The sequence below is a fragment of the Haliotis rubra genome, unplaced genomic scaffold (genome assembly GCF_003918875.1).
Source record: "Haliotis rubra isolate DU_JTF1 unplaced genomic scaffold, ASM391887v1 Scf501, whole genome shotgun sequence".
In the NCBI taxonomy this organism is placed as follows: domain Eukaryota; kingdom Metazoa; phylum Mollusca; class Gastropoda; order Lepetellida; family Haliotidae; genus Haliotis; species Haliotis rubra.
The window spans coordinates 355,343-379,243 of NW_025767193.1; the positions used below are offsets into that span (position 1 = coordinate 355,343).

General features: G+C 43.3%; 2 protein-coding genes and 1 long non-coding RNA gene across 3 annotated transcripts in view; 1 reads left to right on the forward strand and 2 right to left on the reverse strand.

Annotated features, from left to right (window-relative positions):
* Positions 1-23,901, reverse strand: part of LOC124291896 (general transcription factor 3C polypeptide 1-like) — a 308,102-nt gene that overhangs the window by 276,350 nt on the left and 7,851 nt on the right. The window contains exons 4-12 of the mRNA XM_046728963.1: positions 22,195-22,298; positions 20,304-20,561; positions 12,638-12,732; positions 11,462-11,605; positions 6,401-6,535; positions 6,173-6,271; positions 2,927-3,097; positions 2,097-2,214; positions 1,345-1,433 (exon numbers count right to left, since the gene is read on the reverse strand). Of these exons, the coding sequence (XP_046584919.1) occupies positions 1,345-1,433; positions 2,097-2,214; positions 2,927-3,097; positions 6,173-6,271; positions 6,401-6,535; positions 11,462-11,605; positions 12,638-12,732; positions 20,304-20,561; positions 22,195-22,298 (1,213 nt within the window). The remainder of the gene's footprint in view (positions 1-1,344; positions 1,434-2,096; positions 2,215-2,926; positions 3,098-6,172; positions 6,272-6,400; positions 6,536-11,461; positions 11,606-12,637; positions 12,733-20,303; positions 20,562-22,194; positions 22,299-23,901) is intronic.
* Positions 1,251-9,783, forward strand: LOC124291899. Its single transcript, XR_006902309.1, has 3 exons — positions 1,251-1,333; positions 8,618-8,621; positions 9,773-9,783. It is a non-coding gene; the product is annotated as an uncharacterized LOC124291899 (long non-coding RNA).
* Positions 7,630-9,971, reverse strand: LOC124291898 (E3 SUMO-protein ligase ZBED1-like). The gene is made up of 2 exons (XM_046728967.1): positions 9,131-9,971; positions 7,630-8,843 (listed from the first exon to the last, which is right to left on the reverse strand). Exons 1-2 carry the CDS (start codon positions 9,647-9,649, stop codon positions 8,385-8,387), a joined length of 978 nt encoding a protein of 325 aa, XP_046584923.1. The 5' UTR covers positions 9,650-9,971; the 3' UTR covers positions 7,630-8,384.

Sequence of the window (23,901 nt, forward strand, 5' to 3'; positions counted from 1 at the left end):
CTTCACATCGGATGGAGTGGCTTGAAGGTCCTTGTTTTTATTTGTTTTTACCCCGCACTCAGCAATATTCCAGCTATATGGTGAGGGTCTGCAAATAATCGAGTCTGCACCAAACAATCCAGTGATCAACAGCATGAGCTTAGATCTACGCAATTGAGAAACAGTGATGTGTCTACAAAGACGATGCAGGTTCTTGACATTTACCACTGAAACAGGGTGAATCTGGAATTTGGACAAACAATCTTTCAATAACTATAGTTATGATCCGGCAAGGGATGTCACCACCAAACTTCCTCTATCCTATCTGGGGGGAAGCTCTATACCATAGATCAATATGGCGGTCAGGTAGGCTTAGTGCAACATTACATGGTGATGAAAACCATAAGGATGTCAAGTCTAAGCTGAGGCACTAAATCCTGGAACAACAAAGGGAAACAACTCTGCACAGCTCTTCAAGTACGACAACACACTGTGTAAAAGGGAGTCAGCCAAAACATGCCATAAAGAGCTTTACCAGTTTAACAGCTTTGATCATGTGACGCAACTTCACCAATGAATGAGGAAAAGTGTTTTACATTTGACAGACTGACTGACTGAGTTTGGTTTTACACTGCTTTTAGCAATATTCCAGCAACATCACAGTAAGTCAGTAACTGACTTCTGTTGATAAATGTGCAGCGCAAAATACAGGAAGTACCAGATTCACTCACTTTGATTTAGAGTTATCTGCCCCTGTTACCAAACATGGTGGCAAACACGGCGTGCGACTGGGAGTTTGAAATTGCTAATAACAATAAGTTTATGTTTTAACTGTTTACTTGATCAGGGTTTCAAGTTTCTTGTCAGTTACTGAAAGAGACAAGAAACTTGAAACCCTTATCAAGTAAACAGTTAATGGGAAATAAGTTCAAATGAGTCAATTCAAAGAGAAAAATACTATTGCAAGTACTGCAATTGTTGGTCACAATAGACTATCGCTATCGTAATAGTATGTTGCAATAGACTATAGCTATCGTAATAGTATGTTGCAATAGACTATCGCTATCGTAATAGTATGTTGCAATAGACTATCGCTATCGTAATAGTATGTTGCAATAGACTATCGCTATCGTAATAGTATGTTGCAATAGACTATCGCTATCGTAATAGTATGTTGCAATAGACTATCGCTATCGTAATAGTATGTTGCAATAGACTATCGCTATCGTAATAGTATGTTGCAATAGACTATCGCTATCGTAATAGTATGTTGCAATAGACTATCGCTATCGTAATAGTATGTTGCAATAGACTATAGCTATCGCAATAGTTGCTTCTCCCTCAACAGCCACCCGTATGTCTGACCTTGTACGGCAGACTGACAACCTGACAGAAGACCACCAGTGGCATCAACACAAGCACATCACTCATCAGAAACCAGCCCTGGCCGTGTCCTGCAAACAAACAAACACAATCTGTCAGCATTACATGTTCTTTCAAGATCCTGTATATTTGTGGAATTTTTCACAAGCATATACAAATATACATTGTAAACCCAAAGTCACTGTGTTCTTTAATCTGATTGGTTGAAAAACGTGATCAAATGGTATTCGATTCTCGGAAATTCACTGCGTATTAATACATACAAACATCGCTCACACCATTGTATTGTTACGTCGTCAGCTGTGATGACATCATTAAAATCATATTGTGACGTAAAGTCCGAATGACGTCACAAATGAGCAGTTCTGGATGCTACCATGGGAGACAGGCGAAACGGCCGGCTGATGACATTTCACTGCTGTACCCATACACGATGTTAATGAGTGCAGACACAAAAACGTGTGTGGACCTTTTGGTTTACTTTTGTGTTTACAATGTCGATAAACATCATGTGTTGGCCAATTTCCGGGTGTTATTGAGTATTTGAAGCACGGGAATTAATTTGGAACCGACGGCGTCAGCCGGAGGTTTCAAATGAAATATTCCTGTGCTTCAAATACTCAATAACACCCGGAAATTGGCCAACACATGATGTTTATCTCCAAATTGAAACATCTTACTGTAATCAAAATTACCATATTACCATAACACTTTTCTTGTAACAGACTACTTACCATGATTTGACCTTAGTGGTGCCAGATACCGTTTCCATAACAACTCATCCAGAAACAATGGCGGTTCCTTCATGGCTTCAATCTGTTCATAGACAGACTGGAAATTCTGCTCGTCCGACTGATGGGTGAAATCAAGGATGGTGAGATTTGAAATATTACTTTTCATTTCAGGATGTTTACCCAATAAACATGAACTATTTCATGTTATGAAAAGAGTTTATTAAAATATACACTGCTAAAAGTTTGAAACAGATAAAAAAATACATGTGCAGTTTTTAGGACAAAAATTCTGCAAAAACCTCACAGAGTGGGTATGATGTTTTGATTATGATCAGCGTTTCATTGAGTATTTTATGTTTATTAGTTTTCGAGTTAGATTGCAATTCATCGGTCCGCTTTTGAGCCAAATGGACTATAGATGTGACAGAAGCACTGAGTTGACCACCAGCTTATCTTGAAAGGAGTAATATAGCTTTGTGAATAGCATGCATCATGATATTTTCATACTTGCAATTAGTTGCAAACATAACAAACATTCATTTTTTTAACCTTCCCCCTATGTGTTTATTCACAAGGATCGTGCTTCAAATCAGAGTTACCTCCCTTTGGTCTGAAAATGATGACAGGAGGAAAATAGCCGAATTTGAAAATGTCATCAGTTAATTCTTCATTTTCTGCTACAATGATTCAAATAATTATCATGACATATAACTGGCTTAATACTATTACAATAGTTGACAACTGTCACAGTGTTATTGCAATAGTGTGGGTACCATTGCAGAACAATCATAATAGTGAAAATAGCCCTAATAGTCAGCCGTTGTGTGTACCTTCACTCCAGCATCCCCGGACTCGTCATCCTGACTCAGAGCTGAGGCCTCGGTAGAATCGGACTGATCAACAAGGCGTCCAGCGTAGCCATACAGGAGATAGTGGAGGTACTCGTACACCATCTTGTGACGCTTCACCTTCGGCAAGAAGTTGTATTTCACGTAGGCGCTCTGAAACAAGACCATGCCATCACCAAACATTCCTCCTGGGGCTTCAACGAGTACATTACATGGCGAATATATCATCACGAATACAGTGAGACCTCAGATATCCGGACACATTCGTTTTTACGTAAATCGTCCGGTTAATTGAATATCCGGATATCTGGATTTTTGGTTTTCATACACCTCAAGGAAAATCCAAAACGTTTATGATAATTTCACATTAGCACAGTTGTGACTAGCGGCATTGTCTAAAAGCAGTATGACACGCCTACCACGCGACCTCATCTGTCTATCAAAGTAGATCAGCCAATCGCTGAACAGGTCAGATGTCATCCAGGCTTTTGTGTTAAATCGGTAGCGAGCATACACTTCGGGGTTGAAATCTCTTCCGAAGCAACGTGGTCGTCTTGATTTGCCAATAACAAAGGGTTTTATTTTAACAGACCCAGTTGCATTGGCACACAACGCTACAGTTACTCTTTCTTTGGATCTTTTCGTTCCTGCAACTGGTTTCGAAGCCAAAGTATAATTTGGACCCAACTTGTAGAAGAGACCAGTCTCATCTAAGTTAAAAATATCATCATGTTCAAAAGTGTCCAAAACTTTCTTCAGGTCCACTCTCCCTTTCACAACTGCATCTTTATCAGCACTAGCAGCCTCCCTTTGATAGATCTTTTTGGAAATGTGATAACGTGACTTGAAGCGTGAAAGCCATCCCCGAGAATATGCAAAGTCCACAACATTTAACTTTTCCCCGATTTCTCTTGCCTTTTCTGTCAGCATTTTATCATTTACCGGCACATTTCGACTTGCAACATCGCTGAGCCACAGATAAACAGCTTCTTCGAGTTTCTGATGTTTGGCATTTCTTGATCGGGACAGGTCCGAAGAATTGTCTGGTGTGCCCAGCCATTTATGTTTTTACTTGATTATGTCGACGATCGTCGACTTTCCAATCACATGTCCAAATACTGGTCCAAAATGTTTGCTTATGTTATCTAAGCTTACTTTGGGATTTTGTTCTTTGTAAAGACATATCTCTTTCTTTTCCTTGGCTGTCACTGCGTAGCGCTTGCGTTTAGTAGGTTGACTAGCCATTTGGTGATCAACTGAAAAACCAACTGACTTGAATATCGACACACTGCACTTTTATTGCTTTGACTGAATAAACAACTTAACAGTTAGAACTCAATGGTTAACTCAGTGTCAGCTAGGCCTTCTAATCACCACCAATACCTTGATCCGGATTAGCAGATGATGTCTCGTGTCAAAACACTTGGGACTCTCGCGCTTCCCTTCACACGGTTAGCGGTGGATCAAAGCTTCATGCGGATAGGTGAGTAAATTTTGTGTTGATTTAGCCGGTTTGTTTGTAAAATGTACCGTCCGGAAACGGAAACGTCACTTTTATAACGTAAGAGATTGTTTTTTTCTAAAAATTGACCGGAAGGTGAGGTTTCCGGAAATCTGGGGTCAGGGTATCCGAGGTATCACTGTATTGGGTAACGAATACGAATAATTATTCACGAATACAATATTGTAGTTAAGTGATTGATGTACAATATGTTAATTTGTCACAGCAATAACCAGTGATCTCATGACACTCAAATTTGGTATGTGATAGTTATATCTGACTACCATGTGAGGCCTTGGCAAACTAACATGACTTGCGCTACTGCAAGGCTAGTACATATTCCATTCTTGCATATCTCACGTTGAAAAAGGACATAAGGGTTCAAGTAAAACACACTCCCTTAAAAAAATCATAAATATTCATTAATATTCGGTTCTGGTGACCTTGAATAACAAATTGAATTCCCGAGGGGCTTTGATTCGATTCACCGAATATGCGAGTGAATCGTAACAGCCTTAATTCCTACTGCAGACTAAACAGAGAACTAAAACCAAGAAACAAACTGGCTCTCACTGATAGTGGGGAGCAGGGTAGACTAGTTGTTAAAGCGTTCCTTGGTTCGGGTTCAATTCCCCACATGGGTACAATGTGTGTAGCGGTGTTTGCCCTTAACCTTGAAAAGCTGCAGGCCCTAAGGACCCAGAACCATTAAAAGTTGTGGGTCCTGATCAGAACGTGTAGCCCTATATTTTAGCCACAATAAGTAATTCCCAGCAAACAAAAAAATATGACAACTAACAAACTGAGTTCAAGAGTTCTGACAGTAGACTAACAGGAAACACGATGTCAAAACTCTGTACACCACCATATAACGTCTACCATCGTAAATGAACTGAAAGTGATACCCTGTCAGTGTATGGAGTTTGCAATGCATTCGGATAACTTGTTCGAGGTTACAATATCATATCTCAGGAATCTAAATTGCTTCCTTGAAAATGATACTTGTTTCACTTACAGACAACAGCTGGTGACTGAGATAAAAAGCTAGAAATTACTGAATGATATTTTCTGAAAAAGCAGTCGGCCATAAGGACCTGCAGAAAACAAAAGCTGTAGGTCTGAGCGGTTTTCATTTGGCTTCGGGGTTAAGGACTGATGTTAATTTCAAACACTGGTGTGTAACCCATTTCTGGTGTTCCCCGCTGTGATATTGCGGGAATATTGATAAAAGAGGGGTAAAACCATACCCACTCACTCACACATTGATAGCATATGAAATAGTACAGGCTGTAGATGGGGCGAGCCATTTATGCAGTGCAAAGTTTCATAACAATCAAACATTTATACAAAGTTTGTATTACTCATCAGTATATAATAATCAGGTGCTGTAAGTGATATTTACACGTGGATCACAATGATTCTCAAATGTGATTATTCAGTTGAGATATGACATCATACTGCTTAGCTGTTGAAAACAATATGACATGACGCCATCCATATTCCACTGCTAATGTTATGTCACATGACGAATAGGTTGGAGGTTCAAGTTTTATGTTAACATTGAATTGAATTTCTGCATTTCCTCTATCAAGGTGACAGTAAACTATGTACAAAAACCTTAGTGCAGGTAGTGCAGATTGCTTAATGAACTAAAGCTCTTAGTTTTTCAGAACAAATAATTTTTAGGTCCTAGCTCATTTATTATTTAGTATAAGTGTGTACAGTACCGGGTCATACACCATCTCCTCCACCTTCACCTTGCTGCGATACTCGAGGAACTTCATTATGCTCTCTCGAAGACTCTGGGGAAGATCTGGTGGCAGATGCTGCAAATAGCCAAGGGATTGTTCATAAAAACTACCAGTTTCATTTCTTTTATGCCTGTGTTAATCAGAGATCACATGAGGCAGACAGACCTTGCGAGTCTTTCACAGCACATGTAATGACAAACATACCAGTGTTGGATCACTCCTTGACGACTTGCTGCCATGTTTCTTCTTCATCCCGAAGTTTTTCATCTTGGCATGGTCGATGAAGGTTTTGATTATCTGGTCCTGTGGCTGCACGTCAGGCGAACACACAAACTCCAGCTGAATCAGAACAAGTGAGCATCAACTGTAGGTTATCAGACCATTATTACACACAAACTCCAGTTGAATCAGAACAAGTGAGCATCAACTGTAGGTTATCAGACCATTATTACACACATACTCCAGCTGAATACGAATAAGTGGGCATCAACTGTAGGTTATCAGACCACTATTACACACATACTCCAGCTGAAGCAGAACAAGTGAGCATCAACTGTAGGTTATCAGACCACTATTACACACAAACTCCAGCTGTATCAGAACACGTGAGCATCAACTGTAGGTTATCAGACCACTATTACACACATACTCCAGCTGAATCAGAACAAGTGAGCATCAACTGTAGGTTATCAGAGCACTATTACACACATACTCCAGCTGAATCAGAATAAGTGAGCATCAACTGTAGGTTATCAGACCACTCTTACACACAGACTCCAGCTGAATCAGAACAAGTGAGCATCAACTGTAGGTTATCAGACCACTATTACACACAAACTCCAGCTGAATCAGAACAAGTGAGCATCAACTGTAGGTTATCAGACCACTATTATACACAAACTCCAGCTGAAGCAGAATAAGTGAGCATCAACTGTAGGTTATCTGACCACTATTACACACAGACTTCAGCTGAATCAGAATAAGTGAGCATCAACTGTAGGTTATCAGACCACTATTACACACAGACTCCAGCTGAATCAGAATAAGTGAGCATCAACTGTCTGTTATCAGAGCATTATTACACACAAACTCCAGCTGAATAAGAATAAGTGAGCATCAACTGTAGGTTATCAGACCACTATTACACACAGACTCCAGCTGAATCAGAATAAGTGAGCATCAACTGTCTGTTATCAGAGCATTATTACACACAAACTCCAGCTGAATAAGAATAAGTGAGCATCAACTGTCGGTTATAGGGGTGTCACGATACACCAACCTCACGATACGATACGTATCACGATTTTAAGGTCACGATACGATACGTATCGCGATACATAATTTTCACGCCATTTTGCGGAAGGCTGCTAAAAGAGGGATATAAATCTGAGATACTTCACTAATAAATTCTTGTAACAAGCAAAACTAACAACTCAAGTCACAAGGTTCCCTTTAATATGCCCAACTTGACAGGTATTCTTGTCATCATTATCATCATGATTCATGATAAAATAAAATGTATCAATATTATCAGTGTAAATTTGGTAACTGTGGAAATAACACTTCCAGTTGTCTCCAGTTTCAAATTAAAAAAAAAAAAAAATGATCTGTACCAGCATCTGGCAGCAAGACTGTTAAGTATAAACTTTGAATAAGTCACAAGTAATATCACTGATCTTATACTGTGTCACAAAAACACATAAAATGAAAAATAATACTTCCCAGTACTAAGCAATCAGCTTAGTGTCAATTGACTCAATGGAAAACAGTTGTTAAATAATAAATATGCTTTATGTTCATGACAATTTACATGAATCAACTTAACTTTAAAAAAATAAAAAGTAGTATAACCACCATCTCCAAATGTTTCTGTTTTGGTATTCTTCAGTACTTTCCTATGTCACATCACATCAAGTATAGAATAAATGCACTGAATATATTGCCCCAGCAAGTCAGTCAAGTCACAATTGTCACAAGTGACAAATGATAAACTGTTATCACAGCAGATAAATAAACTAATAAAAAAAATAATCATCATTAGTATTTAATGATGAAACATTCAGCCTTAAGCCAGGCCTCCAGTGTCAGATTTGACAAAATCAACCAACAGTTATTTGAATTTTGTACTGCAACAGTTAACAGGATCATAATTCACAACACATTGTAATCATTCATCACATTGATCACTTCACTTCCTGAGGTTTTTCTTCAGGAAAATCAACATGTTGACGTTTTCAGGCCTCAGTGTAGCTCTCTGAGCTGTGACTATATCGCCTGCTGTTGAAAATACACGCTCACTTGGAACAGATGTTCCTGGCACACACAAAATGCATCTTGCTAATTTGGACAGCAAAGGAAATTTCTGTTCATTTTCCTGCCACCACTGTAATGGGTCTGAATTGAGGGGAATACAATCCTCAGCCTTGTAGGTGCTGACCTCTTCCTCTACCCTGGCATATGAGGACTTAGCTGTCTGCACATGAGTGACAAAGACATCACCGAATAGGTCATCCATTGCAGAGGTGTTTTCTTCCTTCACATCTGGTGTCACACTTTGTTTCAGATCACTGGCCTCAGGAAGTTGGGGCAGACCATTCTCTGGTTCCATGGACCCACTGGCTTCATCATTTTCAGTTTTCACCTCCACCTACAAAAATAAAAAGTTCCACACCACTAGACTGTAGCTTTATCATTTATCATTATACTTCACATTTGACAACCCAAATTAACTTTTGTAACTTGTTGAAATCTTCAGATTCGAGGATTTGAGGTTGTCAGGTTCACTTTTTCTTTTGGTGATGTTGATTTTGAGAAAATCTATAATATATGCATTTCAACAAATTAGATTTTATAAGAATGGCAATAAAGCAAAAAAACATGTTTCTTGGAATGATGATTTAATATTTATATTGTTTAAATTGTAAGTTACATTACCTTGCCAGAATCAGAATCAGCCAGAGCTGCAGTCTTTGCAATAATGGCACCAAATACAGCAAGTCGTCTGGCATCATCAACATGAGGCAGAGAACGGAACCTTGGATCCATAGCTGACGCTTGAAGCAGCAGATCTTGCCCATCAATGTATCGCTTGGATATATCTTCTGATATTGCAGTCTTGACACTGCGTATGAAAGCTGAGTCAGTCTCTACTGCTTGTGTCATGTTGAGGATTTTCTCCTTCAGTGGGAATATCAGGGATATAGTTGGGTGTTTCTCATCACACAGGATAGTGGTAATAGTTTTCATGGGCTTGAGGATTCCCACAAGGTCTTCAGCATTGCATAGCTCAGTGTCTGACAAACCAAGATCCTTTTCAGTCTTTCGGACCTGTTTTGACATCAGGACAGCAAGGATAGCAGGTTGTTGTTCAATGAACCTATCAATCATATCAAAACTGCTGTTCCACCTCGTGCAGACATCTTGGATCAACTTATGCTCTGGCAGTTGCAACATTTTTTGTTTTTCTCTCAGCAGGGCAGTGGCAGTAGAACTACGGTGGAAGAAACCGACAATTCGCCTGACTTTTTACAGAACTCTACACACTGTGTCGACTTTGAGACCTTTTTGGGATGCAAGATTGATTGTGTGAGCAAAACATTTCACATGTTTTAACCCGGCCTCTTTTACAGCGACTGTCATGTTGGCAGCATTATCTGTTACACAAACAACAGGTTCAGATCTCTCCAGTTTCCATTCCTTTACTGCATCAGACAGAATCTCTCCAACATTGGCTCCAGTGTGAGATTCATAAATGGCATTGGTTTGCAGAACATTGTTGACTCACCTGAAATGTAGTGACATGTGACAGTTATGTAGCTCTCTGTGGCCCTTGACGTCCACCCATCTGTTGTTATAGCAACAGCTGTTGCTTTTCTCAGACCATTCTCCACTTCCATCTTGCATTCCTTGTACAGTTCAGGAACAACCTTTCCAGTAAAATATGTCCTCCCTGGCACATTGTATTTTGGTTCTAGAACTCTTAACAGTTCAACGAAAGAATCATTCTCCACTGTTGAAAATGGTCTCAGATCTCTGGCAATAAACATCGCAATTTGTCGTGTGATGAGCTTGTGACGTTCGGAATTGAAAGCATAATGTGAAAAGGAGCCCAAAGTCCTCTGTTCAAGTGTTCTCTTGAGTGGTTTCCTTTCAGAATCAATTTTGACAGTCGGGTGATGTCTAGTGAGGTGGACTTGCATGTTTGTCGTATTCCCACTATATCCAACCAATGTCTTGCAAATATGACACATTGTCTTTTCTCGACTCACTTTTCGTTGGCCATCCTCATAATAGACTGGGAAACAGAAATGTTTCCACACGTGAGACTTGAATTTACTCCCAGTGGGAGTCTCGAAATCTCTAGTTGAGAAATCCATGCACTCACTTCAGTTTTGTCACTCCCGCACCACAGCATTACCTTACCGGCAACATACGCGCTCGCTGATTGGTCCATCAAAATAATCTAGCCAATCACAAAAGCTGTTAGTTTCCAACCTATTTTTTAAGTAAAGCTAGCTACATCTATTTATCGGAGCAGTCTCGTATAATTTTACTATCAAGACATTGAAAGAGATGGATATAGCATAAAAATTTGAATCGATAAAGTTTTGAAATAGGAATCGATACACGCAAGCATGTATCGCGTATCGTATCGTCAGTAAGAATGTATCGATACATCGATACATTCGCGTATCGCGACACCCCTAGTCGGTTATCAGACCATTATTACCCACAAACTCCAGAGGAATGAGAACAAGTGTGCATCAACTGTAGGTTATTAAACCATTATTACAAACAAACTCCAGAGGAATGAGAACATTAATCAACTCGAGTTGATCAAGCACGTCATTAAACTCAAATTCCAGTGTACTCTGGATATTATTCCACACTAGCTTCAACTGTATCAGATCAATCTTGCATCAACGAAAGTTTCACTAACTATTAATACATAGAGCTGAATATACAAACAAGAAGTTGAACCAAAACTAACCACAACATACACACAATCAGACGGAATTTATTTATCCCCAAAACTGTGATCTCAGTACTGTAGTAATCAACAGAGACGTTACATTGGCTACACATTTTTGAGTCCTGGAAAAGTTGGTCGATAAATTATGGAGTCCAAGGCATCAAAAGACACTTTTTTTAGGAGCATGACACACTATTTGGTGTACAGTGAAACCCTTTTATCAAACAACTGTTTCGTACAGCTGTTCTTTTTTTCATCCATGTCGAAAAGTTAAAAATGATTTGTTCCCAAACCTCAAGGACCTGGTCCTCTTGCTGAACAATCGACTTCATAATCTTGATCTTGCCGCTAGCTTTGAGCCAGTTGATGAGTTGGGTCATCGTCTTCCTGTCCATCCTCTCTGTACATCCCTCTTCTGCCTCTGTCATCAGCAGCATCTAGCAACATCGTCAACTCAGGTCAGGATCCACCAACGTGACTATATGTCAGTGTATATATATATATATGTATGTTAGTTATTGACAAGTAGTACACAGACACACATACAGAGAATCATACAGACAGGCACAGACACAAGCAGGCACGCAGAGGCACAGAAAACTGCACATACAGTGAGTGAGTGAGTTTAGTTCTACGCCTCTTTTAGCAATATTCCAGCAATATCATGGCGGGGGACACCAGAAATAGGCTGCACACATTGTACTCATGTTGGAAATCGAACCCGGGTCTTTGGTGTGATAAGCGAACATTTTAACCATTAGGCTACCCCATCGCCTCTTACACACATACACAGAATCACACAGACACACACATGCACATATACACAGGCAAACACAGAGCCATGCACACATAAACACACACACAGTGGTTATGAATGCACACACAGGCACAGATGTGCACATACAAGTGCACACACAAACATACATACATGCACAGATGCATGCATGCACACACTCCACATTACAGTTAATACATATATAGAGAAGAGTTACATCAATACTAAATATACTGATGCAGGGCTCCAGATAATTTTTCAACATCAGGAGTACGTACTCCTTATTTGTTCAATATTGAGTACTGGAAAACCTTAAGTGTACATTTAGAGTACTGAATGGAAGCTAATGGACTATCAGTAATCTTGTGTTTCGTTTCATATATGCACCACAACATTGCTACTCTTGTGTAAACAGGTCAATAAACAATAAAACAATACTTTTTTTCAGATAAATTCGTCTGTAAATGATTCTAAGACCGTACACCATTGCTGTGGTGCGTATCTGCTACGTTTTCTAAATTATTTCCTACCGTATCATGCATATTTCTTATCCGTACATACGCCGATACGGCCCTTATCTGGAGCCCTGCTGATGGCTGTCCTCAAGACTGCTGCAGAAATCTCCCCGACATGTACAGGTTGCAACGGCAGGGCAGATAACTCTCTACAGTTTACATGATTCCCACCGACTCACCTTATAGATGGCGGGAATACTTTCAAACACTTTTGCTTCTTTCAAGGCATCAAGAATCTTGTTTGCCCTTCTCAGCTTGAGGGCAGTTAAATTTTCTGAAATGTAAAGTAAATTTATACAAACCTGTAGAGGTTATGAATTCTTTGAAGAAAGTCCTCCTTGGGGTACTTATAAGCATTAAAATGTCCATTTTGAAACCTACGACAGTTGTAACTATATTTCAATAAAAATATTTACAAAACGAAAAAACACATTCTGCGTTATGAGACCACCCCTACAGGGCCCCAGCGGGGCCCCCTACCGGCAAGAGCAGGTAACTCTAGCCGACAACCTCGCACCTCACTTTTCATGCTGAACGGATCAGACAGAATGAGGGAGGGAGGGGAGAGACTACCCTCAAGGAGGACTTTCTTCAAAGAATTCATAATCTCTACAGGTTTGTATAATTCTTTTCAGAAGAAGTCCTCCTTGGGGTACTTATAAGCATAAAACAGACTCCCAAAGATCAGAAAAACCGGAGTGGCATTCTGTCTGACACACTGGTCCGAACGCAGTAACGTAGTACAGCCGTATGAAAATAGAAATCACACTTACCCAGTCACGTGTCCGCCAATGTCAATCAAGGCGGGGCGTGACTAAGGCGAAAGAGGACCCTGGGAGGTCAAAGCTTAGTGCCCATTGGTCAATCGGTACACACCCCCAAGATAAAACTACACCTCCCATCCTGATTGGTGGAAGTGAGTAAAAACTAGGGACTCGCCAAAACAAACTACTGTCCATAGCACACCGCCAGCCAAGCGGGAAAAATGGAAAATAGAAGCCAAAGGCACCGATACCAAAAGAACGGAAATAAAACCGCCACCACATACCTTCACCAGTGCAAAATAGGGGAGAATATACCCGACACCAGTATAAAACAATGAGTAAATCAGCCACAAGGCTTACTCCGCCTGAGGCGTGCTACTCTGTCCACTGTGGAGAATCGTCTGGCCAAACCGAGCACCCTCACGCCGAATGTTTGTCCAGCTGATAATGGCGAATGAATGAGCGTGCTCTCGGTCGGCTCCAAATAGCCGCAGAGCATATCTCCTCAATGGGCAGAGCAGCCGCATACGCTTTGGACGTGGCAACTGCTCGAACCGAATGAGCCTTTAAACCCTCTGGGGGAGTCATACCCTTGTGTATGTAACCCATACATATTGCCGACACGATCCACCTCGATATGGTCTGTGTGGTAACTGGTTGACCTACTTTACCGCCCCCGTAACAGCAGGATAACTGCTTATCTTTACGGATTGACTGTGTTCTCTTGACATACGCCTTAAGTGTCTTTACGTACATCCAACACATGTACTCTGCGCTTTGCGCTACCAGACGAAGCAGGAAGCGTAAAGGCAGGTAAATCAATAGGAGCGGTGACATGAAACGCTTTATCGATTTTTGGGCGGTAGGAATCAGGTAAGCGAATACTTACCCTATCCTTATGAAAAACGGTAAGCTCCGGGTCTGAAGACATAGCATGAATGTCTCCCACCCGTCTACCTGAAGTAATGGCCACCAAAAATGCCGCTTTCCAACTTAACAGTTGAAGCGACAATCCCGACCTATCGTAGAAGAAAGGACTAGATAGCCAATCTAAAACGATGGACAGCTCCCATGGTGGACTGGTCCGACAGACGACCGGACGCACTCTGTCCACACCTGCTAAGAAACGCTGAACCAGAGGGTGTTGTCCTAAAAGGGCACCCTCGGTAGGAATGTGGAAAGCTGAAATAGCTGTGGAGTAGCCTCGGATAGTAGACGCGGCTAGGCCGGCTTCTAACCGAGACTGTAAAAACTCCAAAACTTCGACTACAGTCGAAGAAAAGGGATCAAGTATCCCTCTGTTTCCACACCAGCGCGCATAACAGGCCCATCTATCCTCATACTGTAAGTTAGTCGAATCCCTCCGCGAAGCCAGAATTGTGTCTGCAACTGGTGCAGGAATTCGCCGCACGGAGGCGACTCCTGACAGTGGCCAAGCCACCCACTGGATCCATGGATCCGGTGTGGCTGGCCTTCCTGGGATAGGAGGTCCGTCGCATCGGGTAACAGCACCGAGGCTGTACTAGCGATCTGAGTATTACAGGGAACCAGCGTTGAGACGACCACAGAGGTGCAAGAAGCACAAGTAGTCGCGCTGGTTGGGTGGCTAGCCGCGATAGGACTCTGGGAATCAGAGGTATCGGTGGGAACGCCCACAGGACCCTGTCCGGCCCAATCTAGCTGGAAGGCATCGGAGGCGATCGCCCCGGATCCGGGATCCGGGAGCAAAACACCGGAGTCTGGTTCGTCACCCCAGAGGCAAACAGATCCACCTGGAACGAATTCGAACAACTGGGAGATAGCCCCGAATATCTCCCGGTCGAGTAACCACTCGTGAGGGGCCAGGATACGACGTGAGAGTGCATCTGCACGTACGTTGTCCTCCCCCGGGAGATACACAGGTAATACCCGTGTGTTGAACCGGTCGCACCACAGCAGAAACTGCCACGCCTCCTGGAGGAGTGACGGAGACACCGTACCGCCCTGCTTCAGGATATAGGACATCGCCCGTTTGATTGTCCATTTCTAGACGAACCACACGGTTCAACCTGTTCCATGAAGCGTTGAATACCCGTCGGACCGCTCTCAATTCTAACACGTTGATGTGTAAGGTCGCCTCGTTCACGGACCAAAGTCCGGAAGCTGTGAGGTCCCCTAGGACCCCCCCCCACCCTGTGAGGGAGGCGCCCGTCTGAATCGTGAGCGTAGGCACCGGGGTCTCCAGAGGGATACCCCTGACTAGATTCCCGGTGTCGGTCCACCACCTGAGGTGAGGATGAAGCCACTCTGGAGTTAGGAGGATAGTCTCAGAATCCCCGAGTGTGACCACAGCTGTGCTAACGCTTGCTGAATTGGCGCATCCTCAGACGCCAAGACGCCAAACTACATCCACCGTCCGCCGCCATGTTGCCTAGCAACTGAAGCCATGCGCGTGCTGAGGCCCTGGGGGACTGAAGGAATTGTACAACAACCCGTTGTACTTTGGAAATGCGGTCCTGAGACAGAGAGACTAAGCCCTGCTGTGTCTCGAATCTCGCCCCCAAGAAAACCAGATCCTGGGATGGAACCAGCTCGGATTTCTTGAGGTTGATGACCCAACCCAACCTGGTGAGAATATCCATCACTGTCTGTGTGGATTCCCGACTCAAGTGAGTGGAAAGCGCCCTGAGCAGCCAGTCGTCCAGGTACGGGTAACAAAAGTTGCCCTGTGCCCTGGCGACTTGAGCTGGCACTAGCATGAGTTTTGTGAACACCCTTGGCGCCGTGGAGATGCCGAAGGGGAGCACACGAAACTGATAGCACCTCCCGTCGAAGGAAAACCGGAGGTATTTCCTGAACTCGGGGTGCATGGGTACATGAAGGTACGCGTCCTTGAGGTCGATTGACGTAAGCCAATCCCCTGCCTCCACAGATGAGATCACCGACCGCAGTGTCTCCATCTTGAAGGACGGTACCGCTAGCAAACTGTTCAGACCCTTTAAATTGAGAATGGGTCTGAACCCTCTGTCCTTCTTGGTAACCAGGAAATAGGTTGAGTAAACCCCTAAATTTTCCTGGCCCCTCGGAACCACCTCGATGGCTGCCTTGTCCAGCAACGCCTGGACCTCGGCACGGAGAACATCGGCCTTTTCCTGAGAGTTCGCACTGGCGCAATCTAATCCCGGAGAAAGGAGGAGGGCCTCGCTTCCACTGTGGCATATGCCCATCCCTGAGTGTGGACAGGACCCAGGGATTTGATGTGGCTTTCTCCCATTCCCGGCTGAAGAGAGGTAGCCGGCCGCCTACAGGGACGCCGGGTAAGAGACAGTGAATCCCGCAGTCGGCAGTGTAACAACTGCTTGTGCCGGGACCAACAAGGGCCCGGAGGAATGCTTACTGGGAAGCCGGGCCGACTTCCCCTTCCTCTGAAAATGCTGCTGAGAGGTGGCAGCCTTGCCCCTACCTCTACCCTTGCCCTTGCCTCTACGCGCCTGAAGTGGAGCCGCCCACTTCGGGCGCCTTTCCTGAAGAGGAAGGGTAAGCTGAGGCAAGGACGGAAGGCCGGGCGCGAGCAGTGAGGGGTTGTTCCAGTAAGGGCTTAGAGTCCTTAAACTGGCTAACCGCAGCCCGCTGCCTCCCCTGACCACTGTCAATGCCCCCGGAACAGGGTTGAGCCCATCCTGAACGGCAAAGACAATAGCGCTGCTGTGTAGCCGGTGAGTATCTGGCCACAGACAGCCACAACCGACGGAGGCCCATGATCAGAGACATCATCTGGCTAGCGACATCATCAATGGCGCCAAGCGTGCCAGATGTGAATGCACCTCCGCGGAGCTGTTCGCTAACGTGGACGGCGACCGCCGCCGCCCACGCCCTCCTGGTCCACCAGCTTCCTCTGCAGGGCCGAGAGGTATGCTGAGTGGACTGAAACCTTTAGGTGTTGAACGGCGTTACGGTATTGTTCCTCAAAGGAACGATAGACCGACTTCAACACCTGGTTGTTAGAAGTAAAGGGAGGCTAACGCCGACCCTGACGAAGCCGACGACGCTGGTTATGGCCAGATGACCTCCCAGGGCGACTGAGGCATAAATACACTCGCCTACCACCGGGGTCAGAGCTCTCTCCCATCAGGTAGCGCCGGTTCAGCTCCGAAGATCGGGTTGACCGCCTCCTGAGAGGAGAGGGTTAATAACCTCACTGATCAGTGACGGTAAAATACGCAAGTGGGCCTCGGCGACCGACATCGAGCAAACGCCCCCCCGGAGACTAAACTCCGCGGGTCGGGTCGCCTGACGGCATCGACCACCCGCGCAAAAGGACGCAATGCGCTCCTTACTTGCCGCAGGGACGGACCAAGCGCCGGCGAACCTTCCCCGACGCCTCATGCCCCCGCCGTCATCCATGGCTTCCTCCTCCCGCCCCCGCAACGTAACTCTCGGTATCCAGAGTCAGCCCGAGCACGGAAGTCGGTTCCACAGACAAAGATAGGGGAGCCATAAGAGCTAAGGCGCTTGGCCCGACCGTAACCTCTAGGCTCGAGGTTGAGCCAGGGTGCCGAGGACCCAGGGAAGAGCCTGCCGGAGACAGGATTCCCCGGCGAACGTGAAGGCCCCGAAGCCGACCGGTAGCACCGGGCGCCGGGAAACCCCCGCTTGTGAGTTGGTAGCAAACGGTACGAGACCCGTATCCAACACGCTAGTACTCTGCGCTGAGCCGGAGCCAAAGCTCGGGCCAGCCACAGGCGCACCAGCAGAGGGGTCACCAGAGCCAAGGCTCAAGGTAAACCCTCCGGGGTAGAACCCGCCCCCGACCGAGCCCGAGGCAGGAACCCCCGACAGACGACCTCGGAGCACCGCCAACTCCCGAACGGAAGCCGATCTCCTCACGGAGACCGGACATCGCGTCCGAGATCAGCGAGCGAACCGAAGTCATCTGTTGCTGCAATATGGATGTTAAATCATTAATACATACGGGTGCAGATTCTGATTGAGTGGTGGAAGTGGAGGGGATAGGGAAGAAGGTTTAACCGCCTTGGCCCGCTTACCCCCACCCCCACTAGAAGAAGAAGAACTCTTCTTACTTTTAGCCACTTTAGATGGTGGGTCCTGTGCCCATAAGTCCCCCCCCGCCTGCAGCAGATTTGTATAAAACAAAAAGTCTGCGGAACGACGCTTCGTCGTCTTTGGTGAGAAAATCTGGCAGTTCTCACACGATTGATCATCATGATGTTCAACAGCCAAACAACGTAGGCACACATCGTGCGAATCCTGAGGTGGCAACATTGCCGCACATGCCACGCACGGGTGAAACTGTAACAAACAGAACCATTTATCATGGAAACTGATGTACAGTCTAAAAAACACACATATATGCAACACACGTAAAATATAATACGCACGGGCGATAAACCCTATGTGAAAAGCTAAGGCAGGTTTACCCTTTAACATATCATGAACAAGGGTGAAAATGCAAGCTTCCTGCGCAACATATATAGCGTAAATGTTATATGAAAAAACTTACCCCAACTCACCTTTTGCTGAAAGTGTAAACGTTAGGCAAGCCTACCATAGTAATAATAAGAAATTACCCTCCCCCCTAGCGATGTAACTTAAAAAAGTTACAACCGTAGGACAGAAGGAAGCCAAACCGACCGCCATCTTGCCTGCCACGCATGGCTGGAAAATGGAGCCTGTCCGACTAAGTTACAACAATCATGAATGAAAAAATCAACCTACAATTCCACTAAAGCCCGTATGCGAGAGAAAAGAGGAACCATACATACATTAGTTGATTCTGTAACACTCATTTTGATTTCTTTTCACAATGAACTACACGACGCCTGTCTTCTGAGACTCATACAGCATGAAAAGTGAGGTGCGAGGTTGTCGGCTAGAGTTACCTGCTTTCCGGTGGGGAACTCGCTGGGGCCCTGTAGGGTGGTCTCATAACGCAGAACGTGTTTTTTCGCTTTGTAAATATTTTTATTGAAATATAGTTACAACTGTCGAGGGTTTCAAAATGGACATTTTAATGCTTATGAAAAAGAATACCCCAAGGAGGACTTCAAGTTCTGTAAAAAAACACACATTCCTGTAATTAAAGTAATCATCACATCTTTCAGTGCATTAAACTTGGAAATTTTAACTATAAATTGTACACTAGTATTCATATAATTTATCCTACCTCACGCTACTTTACATCACTTTACAGGACCTTGATATTTCCTGGAGGGACCCTTGACATTAAATATTAGGGATATCCTGGCACCTTGTACATTGTCAAGGTCAATTGTTCACTACAACCATACTCAGTATTTGATAATACCCGACGCCCTGGACCACAATATTACTAATGAATAGATCCTGGTAAATCCAAGAACATCTTTGAGAACAATATAAATAAGAGAAAACTAGGTTATATGAAACAATGAGCACAACATGTATATAGTCAGATGACTGACTGACTGAGTTTGGTTTTACGCTGCTTTTAGCAATATTCCAGCAACATCACGGCGGGGGACACCAGAAATGGACTTCACACATTGTGCCCATGTGGGGATTCGAACCCGGGTCTTCGGAGCGACGAATAACGCTTTAACCATTAGGCTATAAATAATTGAGACTGGACCAGACAATCTAGTGATCAACAATATGATCATCGATCTACGCAAATGGGATACGATGACGTGTCAACCAATTAAGCGAGCCTGACCACTCGATCCCGTTAGTTGCCTCTTACATTTTGATTCTCCACATGGGTACAATGTGTTAAGCCCATTTCAGGAGTCCTCCATTTTGATATTGCTAAAAGCGGCATTAAACACATACACTCATTCCCTCCTATTCAATGAATTTTGAAACAGAGCTTTCTCACAAACATAAAAAGTGAACTTTTTCAATCTTTTCTCTGTGAAAGTGTTAATGTCTGCAAAATATCAGGCCAAAATCAGTGCTTGGATTCCACAAAAAATATGAAAATTTCTTTATGTAATTTAAACTTACAGTGATTTTACACCCAGCCCAAAGAACACAACAGTGAATAGCAATTCTGGATATTTGTTCAATCATGAAACATATCACAGGATAACATATCCATACATACTGAGGTCAAGCAGTTGGCCTTCAGGGGTGGAAATGGATGTTTTGGGAGATTTAGCAGCCGGTGACCCGATGTTGGAGAGTTTCGACTTCCGCTTCCCTGCTTTTGCAGGAGGAGTTTTAGTGACGTCTGCTTCTGGAGTGCTGACAACCGACACACTGACAGTCGACACGTCTGGCGTCGGATTGGTTGAGGTATCGACATCTGTTGTTGCCTCAGTCTGCGATGTCTCCATGTCCGGCAACTCCACTACACTTTCATCTGCAAGGGGAACACACAGAGCTGGATTACAGGGCCTAGAATTTCGAAGCTCTCTTAGTGCTAAGATAGACGTAAGTGCCATACATTAACATTAACTCACTACTATCTTAGCGCTAAGAGAGCTTTGAAAATATCATGCCGAGGTCACTGGAGTGGAGGCAAAAATGATTTGGAATTGACAGGAATTATCTAAAATTATAAAAAAAAGTGTCCTTGGGCGGCAAATTTGTTCCAAAATTGGATCAGTTTTTTATTTTCTGTAAGTAAGGGGTATTTGAATATTGAATTCAAACACTGACTAAAGATGTCAGGTGGCCATGCTCAATCAATTGCTTGATAGTGCATCATCATCACCTGAAGGAAAATTGATCAGAATATCTTTGGTTTGTTGGACTCGATTCTGAACAGATCAGTAGTGTTGGGAATTGGTTAAAATCCCATAATTGATGATTGGCTCATTACAACCGATCAATCATCGAAAATAAATGGTTCGCGTCATTTATGAAATTTTCCTGGTTATTTTTGTTTGCGAAAAAAGAAAAAGGAAAAACAATCTAGTTCTTTGATATTTTTTTTCTGCAAATTGCACATCATTAAAGGGTGCCTAGTATGTTAGGAACATTAATTTCTTGGAGTCTTTGAGATAAATTCAATCATGACTTGGAACGAGCTTGTAGTGCTTATGAAATGTAACAGACAAAACCAACCTTGTGAAAAATATTGTTAATGCAAAAGGTTTTTCACAATTGTTTGTGTTCGATTATGAGAAAACATGATCGATTGCTTGGTCGTTTAGTCACTGCGACCAATCCTCGATTGTTTCAATTAATCAGACCACCACTACAGATCAGTGCTTAATAGCAGGTAGAACACAGAATGTGGTATCAAACTACAAATATGTAATTCATAATCGACAACACCAAGCTGGAACGGTTTAGTTGTCTGTGGCAATCTGCTGTTCTATGATCTTCTATAGTTTGTAGTATCATCATCTTCACAATCAACAGACACGGCGGACATGTTTTTGTTGGGGGTCATATAAGATGTGAGTAATCACAGGTAAGTCATGTGATATCATTACATTATTTGCCATGTATTAATGTGCCATTTCATCATGACAATACACAATAATGTTGCAATTCAAATGTAAGAAACAGATTACTGCATCTGTGCCTGTCACATAACATTTATCCAACAACTCATTTCCATTTCTATTACAGTTTGAAACAACTGGTATGGTTTCTGACAGCCACTCATGGAGTAATAGTGAGTGAGTGAGTATGGTTTTACGCCGCTTTTAGCAATATTCCAGCAATATTACGGCAGGGGACACCAGAAATGGGCTTCACACATTGTACCCATGTGGGGAATCAAACCCGGGTCTTCGATGTGATGAGCGAACACTTTAACCACAAGGCTACCCCACCGCCCCTCATGGAGTAATATGTTCACCCAGCAGTGAATGGGTACCCGGTGGTATAAGTGATGAGACTATTAACATTCTAGAGCCTCACAGGCATCTTGAGTACTCCAGGGTAATAATGTCCATTATGTCGTGTGTGCTTAGGGCTTCGGTGCTATATAAGTGGCCTTATTATAATTATCATTATTAATCTGTATATCTGCCACCCACCTGGTGATAATATCTCCCCCTGCATGTGTTCCATCAGTCGACTCTTCTCAATGTCAAACTCTTGGCTCAGCTTACTCGCATTGTAGAACTTGGTCGCTATCAAACTGCAAAAATAAAAAGTTATTTTCTTTGAATACACATGTTTGAAGGTGTACGTTAAATTGATACAAATTAAATGTCTAAACTTTGTTTGAACCCAAAGCTGACAAACCTGCAAACACAATCAAGGCAAACTGGGATTCTAACTGATGAGTGAGTGAGTTGGGTTTTACGCCGCTTTGAGCAATATTCCAGCAATATAATGGCAGGGGACACCAGAAATGAGCTGGTCCCTGAACCATATTATTTTCCCCAATGCTTAGCCCTCCATGCAATGCTAAAGCCCTAAATAAAGCAAGTCTAGATTTCCTCAGCCTGAATCTCTGGTCTCACTGGGGCTCCTTTTCAATTTAAATGAGTTTTTTTTGCTACTATCAAATTTATATGTATTCAGGGACTAAACGTTAGTCTAATTATACCCATGTGGAGAATCGAACCCGGATGTTCGGCATGATGAGCGAACGCTTCAACCACTAAGCTATTCCACCACCCCTTCTAACTGATGAACATAGGATACTGGCATTGCCAAGGGCTGTAACTCTGTACAGCAAATTGCAGCACCTGTTAACCATGACTTAGAATAAACTTTCGAATTGAAATAGGTAATATAAAATATTCAGAAAGCATCACCATTACTGCTGTTACTAATCCATGTTTACTGTGTGGATGAGCAGTTATTTGCCTGTAATCACATGATTATTTGGCAGGGTGCTCAATGTGTCATGCCTGCACGATACACTTGTCCAAAACAAACAGTGACTTGACACAATACACTTTATCCAATGCCGACTTGCATAATTTCAGGCGCTTTTCTAAGTCATGTACATCGTTGTCTGGTAGTATCCTTGATCACCTGACAGTTAACTTCAGTATGTCAGGGGTGGAAATAACTTTAAAATTGCTAGTGTACTCCGGTACAGTGGCACATGTGAAATCACTTGCCCTGAAATTTATTCCACTATACCGGACGTTTTCTTGTTGAAATTTTTAAATAAACAACATAATTAACATTGGAAAGTCAACTGGACGCCGGTACAGTGTGATATACAAATTTGCTTGCCTGACAGAAAAAAACACTGGACTTGGACGTCGGGCAATGGGTTATTTCCACCCCTGGTATGTCCTGATCAATTTTTTTTCTAGAATGTGTCTATGTTAGTGTTCTAAAATTAACTATTGCATATTGTTTGGTGTTGTTTTACTTTGAATTTGGTCAACACAACTCAAAGTTTATGATCAACCCTGCTAGAACTAATAGTTCTGATATTGTGTGGTATCACGTACAGAACAACTGCACATCACATCAGAGGTGAGTTGAAAACAGGGTTTGTATCAGCCATCAAATTTAAGGCCTTTTTAGGGGCTTTTCAAGACCCGACCCGTGAAGATCCGGGGTAGAATAGGTCTTCAGCAACCCATGCTTGCCACATAAGGCGACTATGCTTGTCGTAAGAGGCGACTAACGGGATCGGGTGGTCAGGCTCGCTGACTTGGTTGACACAATGTCATCGGTTCCCAATTACGCAGATCGATGCTCATGCTGTTGATCACTGGATTGTCTGGTCCAGACTCCATTATTTACAGACCGCCGCCATATAGCTGAAATAT